The sequence below is a fragment of the Apiospora phragmitis genome (assembly GCF_038363925.1).
Source record: "Apiospora phragmitis strain CBS 135458 chromosome Unknown utg000007l:2111988.0-4706623.0:1.0-2598199.0, whole genome shotgun sequence".
Lineage (NCBI taxonomy): Eukaryota > Fungi > Ascomycota > Sordariomycetes > Amphisphaeriales > Apiosporaceae > Apiospora > Apiospora phragmitis.
Genome location: NW_027117406.1, coordinates 506,776 through 521,870, shown reverse-complemented (window position 1 = coordinate 521,870; position 15,095 = coordinate 506,776). Strand labels below are relative to the sequence as shown.

The 15,095-nt window shown below is 50.7% G+C and overlaps 4 protein-coding genes across 4 annotated transcripts; 1 reads left to right on the top strand and 3 right to left on the bottom strand.

Moving 5' to 3' along the window:
• Positions 1–3,726: 3,726 nt before the first annotated feature.
• On the bottom strand, positions 3,727–5,218 carry PG994_007770 (uncharacterized protein; the record flags this gene model as incomplete). Its single annotated transcript, XM_066859179.1, has 3 exons — positions 3,727–4,576; positions 4,628–4,745; positions 4,780–5,218. The coding sequence occupies 3 exons, from the start codon at positions 5,216–5,218 to the stop codon at positions 3,727–3,729; spliced, it is 1,407 nt and encodes a 468-aa protein (XP_066714666.1).
• Positions 5,219–11,035: 5,817 nt separating this feature from the next.
• On the bottom strand, positions 11,036–11,951 carry PG994_007769 (uncharacterized protein; the record flags this gene model as incomplete). The annotated part of the gene is made up of 2 exons (XM_066859178.1): positions 11,036–11,288; positions 11,434–11,951. The coding sequence occupies 2 exons, from the start codon at positions 11,949–11,951 to the stop codon at positions 11,036–11,038; spliced, it is 771 nt and encodes a 256-aa protein (XP_066714665.1).
• A 1,731-nt stretch (positions 11,952–13,682) lies between these two features.
• PG994_007768 (uncharacterized protein) lies at positions 13,683–13,976 on the top strand (the record flags this gene model as incomplete). The annotated part of the gene is made up of 1 exon (XM_066859177.1): positions 13,683–13,976. One exon carries the CDS (start codon positions 13,683–13,685, stop codon positions 13,974–13,976), a length of 294 nt encoding a protein of 97 aa, XP_066714664.1.
• Positions 13,977–14,592: 616 nt separating this feature from the next.
• Positions 14,593–15,053, bottom strand: PG994_007767 (uncharacterized protein; the record flags this gene model as incomplete). The annotated part of the gene is made up of 2 exons (XM_066859176.1): positions 14,593–14,948; positions 15,044–15,053. The coding sequence occupies 2 exons, from the start codon at positions 15,051–15,053 to the stop codon at positions 14,593–14,595; spliced, it is 366 nt and encodes a 121-aa protein (XP_066714663.1).
• Between the last annotated feature and the right edge of the window lie 42 nt (positions 15,054–15,095).

Below are 15,095 nucleotides of genomic sequence, written 5' to 3'. Positions count from 1 at the left end.
CGAGGCTTGAAACCCTTGCATCAAGGGGCGCACATTTTCCTGCCTTTTATTGCCTTGGAACTGTTCTGGGATACATGATTCCGGAGGCTTTCAGCCCTGTCTCACCAATAACAGCCGACATGACATTGGAGGTGCCTTCTGCGGTCTCGATTGTCCTATATATAGTGTTAGACTTTAGGGATCTTCACCGAAAATGTCTCGTAGCCAAAGGTCCGATGATCGCTCAGTCCCGTGTCAGCTACACCCTCTATTGCGTTGATGGTTGCAAGCTCGGTGGTTGGGAACTTCCTTTTGTTTGCCCTCATTCCCAACTCTAGTTGCCGTGCATGGAACTATGGCGGTAGGTCGCTGCTGGAGAGGAATTCCTTTCTGTGCTGACAGCCTGCTACTGCATATCGATGACGGAAATGGCGAGTGCCCGTAGCAACCCTGCGAAGAATCCTAATCCGGCCAATGAACCGTTCTCTGTACAGTGATCGGGGCCAACTAAATGAAGTTGGTGGCATGATGCGATCGGAAGGCTCAATGGGGAGTGAGGAGGCTCTGACGTGTTCAAGTGAGCCGGCTGGTAGACACGGAGTCGCTGAGAGAGCTGCGGGTCCTTACTCAGCAGGGGCCAATAATGACCCTCTGGTTTGATGACCTGCATGGCATGGCGTCTGCATGGTAAGAGAAACCCCTCCCACGCCAGCAGCTCATGCCAACAGTTCATGGGCTGGATAGACCGTTCGATTCGAACAAGTCTTGGGGAGTAATGTAAAGACAGAGGGTGGCCAAATCACGAGCCAATGAGCGTTGGATGCCTAGCGCCCTGGCCGCAGAAGCGGCCACTGACATGCAACTAAATTCTGCGTTAGGTGCAACTGTAAGTGGGCCTTCAGCTCCCTAAGATGGCCCAGGTTAGGGGCAGGCATTTCGTGAATAACCGCCATCATTGGAACCCAACCAGGTAGGCCGAGTCCCACAATTGTGAGGCTCTGCGGTCTCATATCCTTTTCATCCCCGGACTGAGTGGAGCTAGGTGGCTTCGGGGAGAGAATCCGTATATAGTATATAGTATCGGCCAGAGATCGTCTATAGCGTGATTTCGACCCTCATATCGTAACTCGTTGGAAGCTTCATACTTGTTGGCTGACCAAGTAAGGGGTGACATGGGCCACTTGGAAGCCATTCTCACTACCGTCTTGACAGTTTTGTTCGTCCCAGTGGGAACAATAAACGTGATCCAAGTTTCCGGTTTACTGAAAAGACATGGATAATAAGTATACAACCCAGGATGAAGAAACATCATATAAGCACGAGTGTGCAAGATCGGTATCTTCTATGGCCCCGATACGGTGGTGTATACCAATATCTTACAAACGTTGGTGGTTTTTCCTTTGATTCTCAGCGGGTTGGCCTTTGGCTCTTCTTGGACGTCTTGACTGTTTATATTCAGATCGGCCATGAGCGGGACAGTAGTCCCTGGGCAGTCTCACAGAGGCCTGTCGCTCTTGTTGGTCTCAAGTAATTATGTTTGTACCCTCTTGGCCTGTCAGCTTGTTGCTCTTATCTCGGGGAGGTTTTCATGTCCCCCCTTCAATCAATCTTTTCTTTTCTTTCTTTTTCGCTGAGCTAGCCGCCGTTTATAGTAGAAGCTATACTCACTGTCCATGCCGGACACTGTGTGCTTCCAGGCGTGAGCTTGCAAAACATCAACTAGGATCGATTCTGTCTCGCGGTCTCGTCTCGGGAGTGCGTTGCGAGTATTCCATCGCTCGATCAAGACGATGAAGAACAAGAACGGGAGGAATATGCATTGGTTGTCGGCCACCTCAAGCTGTTCGGTGTTCTGACGCGGATCGATCGGACTCCGATCCCAAGGCTTCTTCGGGGAAACCTTGTCGGGCCCCTCGCCCCACAAAACCACTGTTGCTGTCAGCGAGGGAAGGCAACACTGGTTGGAGCTATCCACACAGCTATATGCGTCCTCTGTTGGGGGCAAGAGTATGCTTGTTGATTGTTTCGGTGAGCCATGTTTGAGCAAACTATGGGGGCAAGGCAAACGTATTGCGCCGCAGCGACGAGGCGATGGTTGCCTTCCGGCTGGCTTAGCCAAGGGCAACCCTTACACCGGGAATACCGGAGTTAAAGATGGTCTGGGCTGGGTCGCGCGGGCCTCCAAAAGCCCAGCTGGGCCACCGTTTGCAGGCGAGAACTGAATGGTCGTGGCCTGGCCATTTCACGGGAAATGGCGCCTAGGCAGGAGCGGTCGGTTCCCAAAAACAATTACATTACCGATGGCTCACAGGAAGAGCAGCCAAAAAATGCCTCGATGGGTCACGATATAACGAAAAGGGGCGTTCTAGTGAAGGCTCACCGAAGTACATGGAAGACGTTCCAAGGCGTGGACCGGGCGTCGACATGCTTGGGGGCAAATGCCGACAAAGCAATCAAGGCTGCCTTCAGAAAGCATGGTACGCTGAGGGGTAGAGTGACTTCTGGAGTGACCACCACTTTCGGAACACTGTACATAAGGGTGAGTGGAAAATTGAATCAGGCGGAGGATCATATGGCTGCCTGATCAACGGCAGCCTTAACCATACTACCTAGATAACTCCCTGCCACTTATGTCAAAAGTATTTCCCCAATCAGCCTTAACTGTGCCCGGCAGTCCCCCGATGCAACGAATCACTTGAAACGGTGTACCACATTGGTCGCAAAGTCTCACATGTACTATGATTCTGGTCAGCAATTCAAATAAATGCTCATCTCAACAGCTTACAAGGTCATATCTTGCGGTTGTAATTACTATGGGAGGATACCCGAGGCGCCCGGTATCCGCGTAAAGTCAATACCATTACGTATTTTCTTAGTCAGTAGGCATATTCTCGTTTACCAGAAGCTACCACAAGTGAAGGTTGACTTCAGGCAGCTTTGACGGCTTGGCCAGGTTACTGGCCAATCTTGATCTTGGTCAAATGACAGAGGTCGTCAAATTCCACTTCGTAGCACAACATGTTGGAAGATCAGAAAATAAACCACTGCTCACATAATAACTTTACATAGAAAACCGGCACAGATCTGTGTCGACAAATATTGTATGCACTGAGTCCCAATGCTTTGGTGGTGGGGCTTTGAGCATGTAAATATGTAGATGATTGGCAACAATATACAATGTCTTCAGCCGCCTCCCTCCTCAACAGATCACCCACCGCCTTCGCAGCCAATTGGTCCAGCCTCGAACAACTCAACACCATCGTACTTCCACTTGAATTGCCCCTAACATCCAGGCGCCATATTGTATTCAATAAAGCAAGTATCCCGATGCCTGATGCTGACGGCATGATCACCGGAACGTCCAGCACCATTGCTTGTGCGGTTTCTGTGAGCAGGCAGTGAGGCTATTATCCAGCCTGGTCGACCATTCTCGCGTCTGTTCCGCGCTGAATGAACGCCTCGGTGTTGCCTTTTTTGCTTGGCCCGACTGATAGGCAGGCAGAACAGGCAGATTGGCTCTACTAGCCTGGTTGCCTGGTTGCCCCGCATCAGTAGCAAATGAACTCTGTAACCTAGCAGTGCACATGCATGACGGGGGTGTGGGCCATCGGCGCAAGCTGAGACCAAGCTCGAGGTGGCGTGATGTGATGCCTTGCTTCGAGGACTGCTGCTAGCCCAGTGATCTTGAGCAGAAAATTGCGGTGCGGACTCAGCACACCCCGTGAAGTGTTTCAACGTAATAAGTAGTCACTGTCGTATGATAGGCTGTCTTGTCATGAAATCGTCGATGTCAGGCATATCCTCATCGTCTTTCTCTGCCTCGCTCATAGCCTTATCGCCAGGAGAGGACAGGGCCAATGTGGAAGCTCGTGATAATGTGTCTGCTTCCGGAGTACTTGCCATCAACTCTGTATCAAAGTTCATGTTGATATCAATCTCTTGTTCGAATCGGGAAGGAACGGAAAAGTGGTGGAGCTTGTCGTCGTAGAGCAGCCATTTTCCATGCTGCGCAATAGAAACACCCAGCCAAAGAACTCGTTCTTTCCGCTCGTCCGTCATAGAGGCGACCTCGAAGTATTTCTCGTCATCGTCGATTTTGTCGTTTGAGAACCAGTCGGACGGGTAATACTTCTCAGCCCACAATAAGCCTCTAAGGGCAAAATCTTCCGGAAGAGGCCGGGGCAGCTGTTTAACTGGCCGCGGGAAATCACTGCTCTGAATCCTTTCATACTCACGACACGAAGGGAGAAGGGAGTTCAGGAGCATCGAGACCATTTTCCAAGGGAATGTCGCCTCCAGAAGATCCATAGCCGAGGGATAGGAGATCATAAAACGATAGAATACTAAGGTTGAATGTAGGAAAGGCAAAATGTTGGGATCGGCAAACCGAGGGAAAACTTTGCTGAATGTTCCCTCGGCAAGATGGCGTGCTTCCTCAAGCCTCTTTGCATTTCGTTGGTCAGACGGATCGAGGATCTCCCTGGTGTTGAACTCTTCGACGCTTTCTTTTAGCCTCTTGGGCCGAATAGTTTGGTAAATGAAACTATTCTTGCCCCATAAAAGTAGGGCGCAGCAATTCGAGATTGCAATGAAATAGCTTGTCATGGTTAGCTTTAGGGATATATCTGGGGGAGCTCAGATGACATACCCGCATTCCATCCATCTTCGGGTTGTCCTACTGATGTGGTTATCAAGATTGTTGACAAATTCGGCTACCGCTGTCTGATACTCGCTGCCAGTCTTTCCGGTGAACAGTAGGCCATGAGCTTTGACATAAGCAAAGTCAATGGGCAGTAAGACGCGATTGCTGGTTGTTAGAACCCAGCAATGGATCGAAGAGGGTCATGATGGATTCCAAGGCGGCAAAAAACGGTTCTGGGGCAGAAAGAGCTTTCGAGTAGAAGTATAGTTGCTGGAGTACGTTCGGACGTGCCAAAATGGCGAGGTGATGATACAAGCGTCCAGTTCCCGGGACGACATCCGAGGCCTTCGAGTACCAACGTCTTGACACAGCAGTCCAAACCTCTCTATCGCGTACGTCGTCGTCTTCGATCGCCATTCTGTACCGACCGAGGTCACCTAGGCATTCCATCCATGTCGCTTCAAAAGCAGGGACTGTCTCATATAGCAGTGCCATCATAGAGTAAGCGAGGTAGATGAATGTTAGCATGTGCTCTAGGGAGGCAGGCAAACGATGCCTCAGCAACTCAAGGAAGGCGTGGATCCCATGCTTCCACATTCTGCCGGGCATATAGTATTTCGCACCAAGTCTCCGCAACGACGAGCTGGCAGTCGGATGTTGAGAGGCCAGGAAAAAGTCGTGATGCTCATGGAGCAAGGTCCGATGGAGGGCTATGAGGGCTTGCCACTGCTCATTATTCAGCTTAGCATCCTTCTGAGTGTTTTGCGCATTGTCCACTTCGATACACTTCGATTCCACCATAACCAGACCAGCATAGATACCCTTCACTTCAGCGACCAATTGGAGGTGATCTATGGGACGGGTCTTGATCTGTGGGACATAGCCAGCCTCATTCGGATCGTCGGACACGTCCAGGTCGTCTTGACTGGGTGCAGGCGGTGGACGAATAGGGGGTTGTGGCTCAGCCTTTTTCCTCCCACGTACACGTGATGAGCTGGGACTAGGATCATTTGGATTCCACAACTTCCCTACTTGTGTCGTTCTATTGAAATCCGTATCCCGAGGTTTGGCCCTCGAACGAGCCGGGCTGGCATCCTTCAGCACTGGCTTACCAGATGCACCCTTCTCCTTGGGGATAAATTGCTTCGTGGGTGGCTCATTGTTCACAGCTTGCTTGGGAAGCTGGGTATCTTCCCCTCCTGAATCATGAGGAAGCAGTCTCTGCCTACAGATTAAAGATCAGTATATGTCAACTTCGAATCAGATGGAGAGGGGGGTCGTACGGTTTGGAGGGCGGTAATGGCTCTCTCCTCCATTCGCGCACAACATCTGAAATGTCTCTATGTGCTACTAGCTCAGGATGACACTGATTTATATGCTGTTTGGATAGAAATTCGGTATCGCCAACCTCTGTGCCACACCCTTCAATGGGGCAAACAAATTTGGCATTTTTGCGCAATGCTTTTGTGAAAGAGTTTTGGACGAATTCTCCTTGGTCGGGCATTTTGAGGTTGGGCTTGGCGAAGGTCGAGTAGATGACATAAGTACATTCGAATATTATTTGGGGCTATTTTAGGGGACAAAAGTCCTGTCGAAAGCCGAGAAGCTGCAATCGTGCAATTACAAGCTGTGGTCAACCCTGGGTTGATCTTCAGAGCGGAATATTCCTAGTGTGGCAGTCAGACACAGCATCAACAACACGTAAATTATGACCGTGGTTACTTGGATTGCGATCGAGGTACGGAGTGATTGGTGAACGAGCCAGTGAACAATCCGCGTAAGAGTGGGGTGTTTCTCGGGGTACATAAAGATGTAGCATAGAGGAATGATTCGAAACGTACCTAGTATCTTCGGCATAGGTAGCTTGATAAAGTCATAATCCCCCATTGATTTAAAATGATCACAAGTTTTGCGAAGAGGGCTTTTGAGGTGATGAAGCTTTATTGATATTATAAAGGAAACTGTGCGCGCCCTGCACACTGGCGCATACAGTGTGTTTTGTAGGTCTACGGGGAGATAGGTACATGGTTGCCTAACTCTCACCATCTCTCTTGGGGGAGGGGCGCGAACCAGGCGAACCACATGGGATGCGGCTCAAGTGCTGATGGTGTCTGGATGTCTTGCCCCCCCATCCCCAAATCCCCCTCCACTTCCAACACTTCTTCACTAATCAATTCATCAGTTCATGACACCGAAATATTTTCAAGCCACCAGTGCCAATTGTCTTTTACTTGAGAGCGGCCGAAAGTGCTCAACGACATCTGTATGATCTGGATTGATTGAACACAAGCCTTGTGCAGGCTGCAGTTTGGGCAATGAAACAACCGTTCACCGAAATCCCTTGATGTGACTGACCTTTCGCCAGACAACATCGCCTTTGTCGAGGCTGGCTAATAAGCAATTTCAGCTAAGTGATGTAAGCCATATGGTAAAGTGAAAGGCAGCAAGGCTCGCGATGCGATACAAGAGATGGAACAAATAACAGCCCCTGTACATATTTCATTCACCGAAAAATGAGAAAGGCTGAGTAAGGGAAGGGAATACTTATAAATGAATAGTCAGAGAAGTCATTAATAATAAGCTTACGGGGTGGGAGTTCGGGCGACCTAGATGCGTATCACTTGCTGACTGCACGTGTAGCTCAAATTTACCCCAAATGTATAGGTTTAGTTAAACCGATAGGGCACTATCACTGCTTTCTGTCAGCACTAAAACTTTTGCCGTTTATATCAACCAGGGTCGTCTCTCACAGATGGCCTTGTGACCTGAAATTCTTGAAACGTATAGACTGGAGATTGAGCCTCAGCTCTTTAGCAGAAAAATATACGTTCAAGGCTAGGATTGGTTTGAAGCTAACATGACATAATCGCTGAAGAAGCCAATCCAAATATCTAGATCATCTGTGTAAATCTTAAGCAGTTACGTTGCCCACCACTACTACAGCGTTCATCTACCTAGAATACACCATCTGAATGTCGCACACGAACTGGGATGACGAGAGAGCCTTCGATGGGCTCTAGATGTCATTTTTTTGAGTATCGTATCAGTGTTACTCAGCAGACCACCAATGGCCCGCATACCGGTCTTCCTGAGAGAAGTTGCCACACTTCCGCGCCACAATGCATTACGAATGGTACATTCGATTCTTCATTGCTGTCGCATTCATCTTCGCCCCTTTTTCCTCATCGATGACTCTCGACAGGAGGGAGATTGCGTCACGAGCATACAAATGCTTTTCGCCCCTTCCAGCTCTCCACTTGCGCTTCTCTTGGCAAGTTGATTGTTGCAAGGGAAAACCGGCCATTAACTGCTTCAACAATCATATTTTGAGCATGGGGCGCATGCGCAGACACTACGAGGGGCAATACTTGGCAAGGGCGAAAGATATAGGAAATGTACAGCATTTCCAGATCCGGCTGATGGCAGCTTTTGAGTATCTCATCGTCAAGTGACTCAATTACGAGCTGCTCAGCTGCTGCCTGGTGCTGAGACGTCGCAGGGAGGGATATTCTTGCGGTGAAGAACTCCGGTCTACCCATGACAAGCAGAAAAGGGCATTACTGTAACGGGCCGATCGTCAGCTTTTCGCCGTACAGACTTTCAGCTCGACTAGTTGCCCCCTGATGAGGCAGGGCAAGAAAACATCAATCTGCTTCTGGGATTGGCTGCTAAACGCCGCCGTTTTGATATAGCACGGAGCGGTCACCAATCTCACGTACACAGGGCAACCGTCTATTGATGTTTAGGAGGAAGTTGAGGTTCTGATAGGACGGTATTGTCTTCGACATAACCGGTCCATCCCGTGGTAAGTAAGATGGGCATGCGATTTTCGTGTTATACGGACCTTGTTAGCATTTGTATTGGCTGAAGCCGATACGGTGAGTATTCAGCTAGCAAGGCAACCATTGAAAAGAAAACCCTTGGTCGTCAGCAGACCTCAGAAGCAGGGCCGTGATGTGTACTTTCACGCGTGGTACGTTTATTCTGACGTTCTGAATCCTACTCTTGCGCCTTGTCTTAGTGATGGGTGCCTCCCAATGCTGATAGAGAGTCCCGGGAGGGTCTGCTGTGCCACGTCTTCGTGACTAACACGTTGGCCGAGTTAAGTTCTAGTTGGGGAGATACCTGGATGCATTCACATGCTAACAGTCAATATCACTCCCGAGTTGCGCCTTGAACGGGTTTCCAGGCCGCCCTGGCTCATGTCATACTGATTCGATGGTAGGCATCAACGCGGACCGTTAGCCTCGAATTCAGCTAGCAGCACACAACCTTTCGAGTTCGATACGGTCTTACTTCGGTGCTGGAAGGCCACGAGGGCTGCCTTCTATGACTAACAAGGCCAGGCTGTGATACAGACAGTTTCAGAGTCTAGAACAGATATGCCAATCGATTTACAGAAAGGGGTGAAGCGAGAGTATTGACGCCCAACCAGGTGGACGAACATGAAGTAGAGCAGCGAATAATACATTATCTACTATCGCGCAGTCTAAAATTACATATACGCGTTCTTGTGTTCATGTAAACAAACCTGCAGTAAACGTGGCCCTCATTGAAGCTTGACGGGTTCGGATTGGTTGAAACAGCTTCTAATGGTATTCTGGCGAAGCCCAATCCAGTTTCTAATTTCGAACGACCAATAACACTAGGGTACCGCTATCGTCGCCTGGCAGAAGCCATTGCATTCCTGGAGATAGGCTACTACTTCTTACCGGCTTCAGCAACTCGTGTTTAGCTCTGTTAGTCACACTCTGGTTACCAGCAGAGACTATGATGCATACAGTGTTACCTTGAGTACGCTCTGCTCCAATGCAACAGCTGAGGTAGTAGACAAATCGTTGGCTGTCGTCGGTAGTCCCAGTCTGGGCCCAGATGTAACTACCCGTGAGGCAATCTTTAGGCTATCCGTGGATCAGTGGGCGCCCAAAGGGTACGGACTAAGGAGGCTGGCTTGTAGTTCTAGACTCCTGAACAGATCGCTGGGAATCATGGAGCATGCCCAAACAGCTGCTTGGGCTTCTTATAGACAGTTGGGCAAGAAGCTGTCTCTCCTGATAAATAAAAATCGACTCGCAGTCATGACAGTTGGTCGTTCCCAATGTCACTAAACATCTGCAAACGTCTATCAAGGCAGCTTGCATGTTCGCACAGCAGAAGGCCACCACCCAGAAACCAGGAACTTCCATGAATTCGCATTGATATACATTCAATTGGGAAAGGATTGCCATGCAGAGATATGGTTCTACCGGGAAATAGGGTTCGAGATTGGTACTATCTTGCCTGTACATCATATCACCATGACCGCTATCCCTTGTAGGGCGGAGCCGAGTCACACAGTAGGAGTATGACCAAACCAAGTAGTGTTGCATATGTAATCTGTAATGCTATAACCTCGGTGGGGGTCCACGAAGCACACTGTGCCTTCGGCTATGGTCTATGGTATGGTGAGCTGGAATGCAACTGAATCATGTTGTAACCCGCTTCACCGTTGGGGACGGGCAGACGGGGAAGGGTGGGAACATGCTGCGAGGCTTCGTGAGGCTCACCGGTTCTCCGGTAATGCAGTGGGCATTCCGCGGGCGAATCGGGAGGTCACCTGGGAGAAGAAGCCGTTGTTGGAGGGGGTGGTAGGCGGGTATCTCATACATTGAGCAGCGGGGATGCCTGGGTGATCTCCTTTATGACAACTCACATTCTGACTGTGAAGACTGACGACCCATCCCTTAGCCCCTATATCTCGGGCCAGAAAGGTATAATGAGGCGTTTCAAGATGGCCTACGATAAGAAGCAGCCATTTTGATGGTCCAGGAGGAACTTTTCCCTGTACTATTCTCGGACAAGAATACTGGAATAGCACGTTTCTCCAATGGTCACGTTGTCGCCAATTGTCTGCAATGGGCCGTCGGTGCCCAGCATGCACGCGCATCATGATAGGGGACAGTGAGCCCGAAAACATGCGCCTGGGACCTGACGATGCAAGGCTTGCGACGTCATATATGTACGAGATGGGGGGCGTGGTGGGAATGAGTGGAAGAAGCATGCAACCTACATGGAACACGGGAGCCCTAAATATATAGCTGCCCAAGGCATATGAGGAATCCCAGCAAGTGTAATGCACGCTGAACGAATGCCCCCTATTCGTGGTATTCATTGCCACCGCCCCTTGACTCATGACCCTGCCTCACGGCTTCAAGCTGCACTTACCGGCGACACGGGCCCAGTACCAGCATACGAACTTGGTCGGTTTCCTTTCCACCAACGAGTGACTGCCTTTGGATGCCTTGCGAGCAAATCTCGTAAGGCAACTTGGGGATGTGGCTAAAAAGCAATGGTATTACTGCTCGAGGGGGGGAGGGGGGGTATATGATATACAAATTGGCGGTCTGAAGATTACCTCCGTCAAAATTTGCAAGTTCAAAGCGTTGATCCCGGTAACAGGTCATCGGCAAATAGGATGAGCACAGCAGAGATGGAAGCACTGAACAGCATAGCAAATATGAGCTGGGCAAGTGTAAAACCCTGCCCAACCGCCCCTTGATAGCCCTTGGGCGACGACATCCCGACCATTTTCTTTATGGGCGTTATGCCCTTTTCAGAGCCTGCCTTGAGGCCAGCCTTCATGCCCGGGATGTTATCCACACTCCATGCATTCTTGAAGGCCCAGTATCTATGTACGTAGTCATAGGAGTCAGCGAAAGCAGCAAGGCAAGCAGATCGGGCGCATAAGGCGAGAAATCGGCATAGCATTTCACCGAAGTGAACAAAAGAAAAGAATAACAATACGATAAATTAGGGACATTGAATTCGTTTACCTAGGCATGCTCTCCTTCTCGTTGTTGGCGGCGTACTTAACCGCCTTGCGCTCGAAGGTCTCGTGCAGCGTAGACCGGAACTCCTTGAAGTCGTAGAACGGGACCGAAAACCCGCACGAGGAGCTGGCCTGGTGGATGTCGACGCGGATGATGCTGCGGCTGCCGAAGCAGGTCTCGATCTTGTGGTCGGCGACGAAGGCGTCGTACTCGGCCGTGCCGCTCTCGAGGACGGAGCCGGTGCCGTAGAGGCGGACGATGCGCGGCGGGCCGTCGAAGGCGTGGAACATGACGGTGACGCGCCCGTTCTCGTACAGGTGGCTGATGGTCTCGTTGCCGGACCCGGTCAGGTCATGGTACCAGAAGCTGCGGTTGTCCGGGATCCCGAAGCACTCGCCCCCCTTGGGTGAGACGTTCACGTGGCCCCGGGCCGAGAGCGGCGCCGTGGCTATCCAGAACATCTTCTGTGCTCGGATCCATGGGATCATCGAATCGGGGATGGCTTCGTAGAAGACGCCCATGATGATGTCCTTCCCTGAAGACAAGTTTCTATTCTTGGCTGATTTTTATGGTCACTGAGTTGGTGCGGGATCGACCGACGATTGTCTCGACAATGTGATATGATTTCGTGAAGAGCTTCTGGTGGCTTATGCCGAGGCCGGCAATCAAGTGTCATATTCCATATTCGGAGTAGGCGGGGTAAATCATGAGTATCTCCGACTCCGACCTCTACACTGGTTTTTTATCTTCTTTCCGAATTAACTTTGTAATCCTTCAAGTAAAGACAGAAATTCCGGTATCGCTAGAAGAAGTGGTCTTGCCTGCCTGGCCAAAGCTGTGAGAACCGACAACGCTGATAGGGACCCAGCGTTTGTGTAACTGTCTCAAGGACCCCTGAATTGGCAATATGCTGAATACTGCTCTGCTGGAGTTGGCAAAGGAAACCCCAATGACAATGATTGATATTGAAGTATCAAATTGCAAATTACCGGTGCGGCGTGCCTTGGGCTGCTCTGGGCCTCTGGTGGCATTCGAATCCATCCCACTCCTTCACGAAAGGAGGAGACTACCTACCTACATACAGAGATGAATGCAAGTGGGCAACCGTGTTTTACTGCATTCAAAACAACTTCTAATTGATACCCATAGTAATAACACCTAAGTTACCGGCAAAAAGGCCTGGATTCATGACTGTTGTTGGTTATATAAGTCTACTTATACATGATCCCTAACAGGATGTATTTCACCACCCACATTTGTCTTGTTCTGTGGAACCCACGCAAAGTTATAATAGTAGGTCTCTCAGTAGTCTGGGCAGCTATTACGGTGCTAGCTGACTCTCCAGCTTGCATCGCCGCCTCTACCGCCGACATCGGCGTGATGGCCAAGACGTTCGAGGGCCACGGCGAGGAAGCAGCCTGTCGTAGAGGTCTTAGATACACTTCTTTGGTTTACCTGCCTCGGGTTCGGTCGCGGTCGTAAGGAGGTGTCTTGGATAGACTTCTTCGAATTACCCCCATATCGAAGGCAATTAAGCAATTAAAGCATGAGATGTTGTATGATCAACGACAACCTCATTACCTAGTACCCCCCCCCCCCCTCTCTCTTCTCTTTGCTCTTGCTCATACCATTACCCTCTTTGCCTATACAACACCAATAGCCTTTCCCCCAACCAGCCTGGCAACTGCGGGCGTCTCTTCCGCCATGTCCCACGTTGCTCACATAAACAGTTTCTCCATGGAGGAGCCGACGCGGCGCAACCCTGACTTCATCGATGCCGAGTGTATCCCCGGACTGATGCCGTATGTAGTGGAGTCAGCCATCTTTATTAATGGCGGACGCCGAGTCCGCCACTACGGGGTTAGCAGGGATCATCAAGGGACCTAACGCTAGTCTCCTACCTAATGCAAGCAGCAAAGCCATTCATTCAAGCTTCTGCCATCCATTCCATTCCACACGACTCGGTATTCGGTGTCGTCAAACGTCGCATTCACCAGGCGCGTAGCAATCTCAACAGTTCGCGATACAGATCATCTATACGACTCGCGCGGCACCGAAATCGAAGTCTCTGCGCATACCAACCCAAAAGCCATGGCAACCGCGGGCTCGCCGCAAGACGTTAACATGTCGCAATCCCCTCCAAACCCACCCCGCCGACGACGAGCCCAAGTACGGTGGTTATTCGCGGTTCGAGATCGAGCTCGAGGTACGTTACGCGCAAAGTTCCCTTTTCCTCAACAATCGAAACTGACATGGAGTCTCTTCTTTGGCAGTTCGTCCAGTCCCTGGCCAACCCGTTCTACCTCAACTACCTCGCCTCCCAGAAGCTGCTCTCGGAGCCCACGTTCGTCGCGTACCTAGACTACCTCCAATATTGGAACAAGCCGCCCTACCTCAAGTTCCTGACCTACCCGGGACCGACGCTCAAGCACCTCGAGCTCCTGCAGCAGGAGAAGTTCCGAGAAGAGATCATCAGCCCGGAGCTCGTGCAGCATTTGGCCGACGGCGATATACAGGGCAGTCTCGACTGGTTGAAAGACGAGTGAAATGAAGCGTGAAATTATACCCTAAAACGAACTCTACGAACGGACGGTCAGCCAATATTACATGGTAGCAAGCTAGTTGTATTGCATGGAGTACTACCCAGCGTGGCATGATGGGTGATGGGCCATAGTCGCAACGCGGGAAGATGGCCCACGGAGAAACAATCGTGACTTGCCATTGGCACACGATTCACGGGGAGGCAGAGCACTCGCCTACGAGCCTGAGAAAGTGCGCAGATTTATGAAGAGCCAGGCACTCAACGAGGCCATGGCCCAGGCCCTTTCCAGAAGAATGGGCGGTTTGAGCCAAACGCTTGTATTGGGTATTAAGACTATCGAGACAGTCTCTTAATGTATAGAGAACATGCTTCGTCCAGCAGGCGCCACCTATCTATGCAAATACAAACAAAAAACCCTCCCAAACCATTCCAACGCCAGCGCTATTTGTGATGCCACCTTCATGCAAAGTCAACTTGCTGTACCATACCAGTCACCGGGGGTTTCAGGTAATCGATGCATAAGAGGATAATCCCACTTAAGTTCTAGATCGGCCAACCATGAACAGGCTTCCTCTAGTTCTCTCTCCAGCGACCGCCACATGTCATGCACTATATGTCCTCTATTCAGCTGCGTGCTCCTCTTGAACCAATTCCCCCAAGCAAGGGAGAAGGGAATAGGGCCGTACCTTGTAGAAGCTCGTCATAGGCTCATCGGCAGAGCGGATCTGGACCTGGAAGAAGGCGGCCTGGTTGCCGCTGCAGCCCTCCTTGGGGCACTGCACCGCGGTCTTGTCGGCGTTGTCCCACTCGCCCGGACCGCCGAAGACGTCCTCGCGCTCCTTGCGCTCAAACTCGCGCCGCGAGAACATGGGCGTCGTGATCTGGTGTTGGTATGGGCATGTTCGACACTCGAGGCGATTGCGGCCCGTGTCCGGCGACAGCGACACCGTCAGGATGTTGGAGCAATGGGGGCAGACTGTTGGGCATCGCCAAGAAAGAGTCAGTTTCGAGGCGAATGCTACTACTAGGTGGGATGCATCGCAAGTATGGCGGGCGGGAGAGAAGACTTACAGAGCAACATTTTGTTGGAGTAATGAAGAGACAGAAACTGGCTGGCGATATA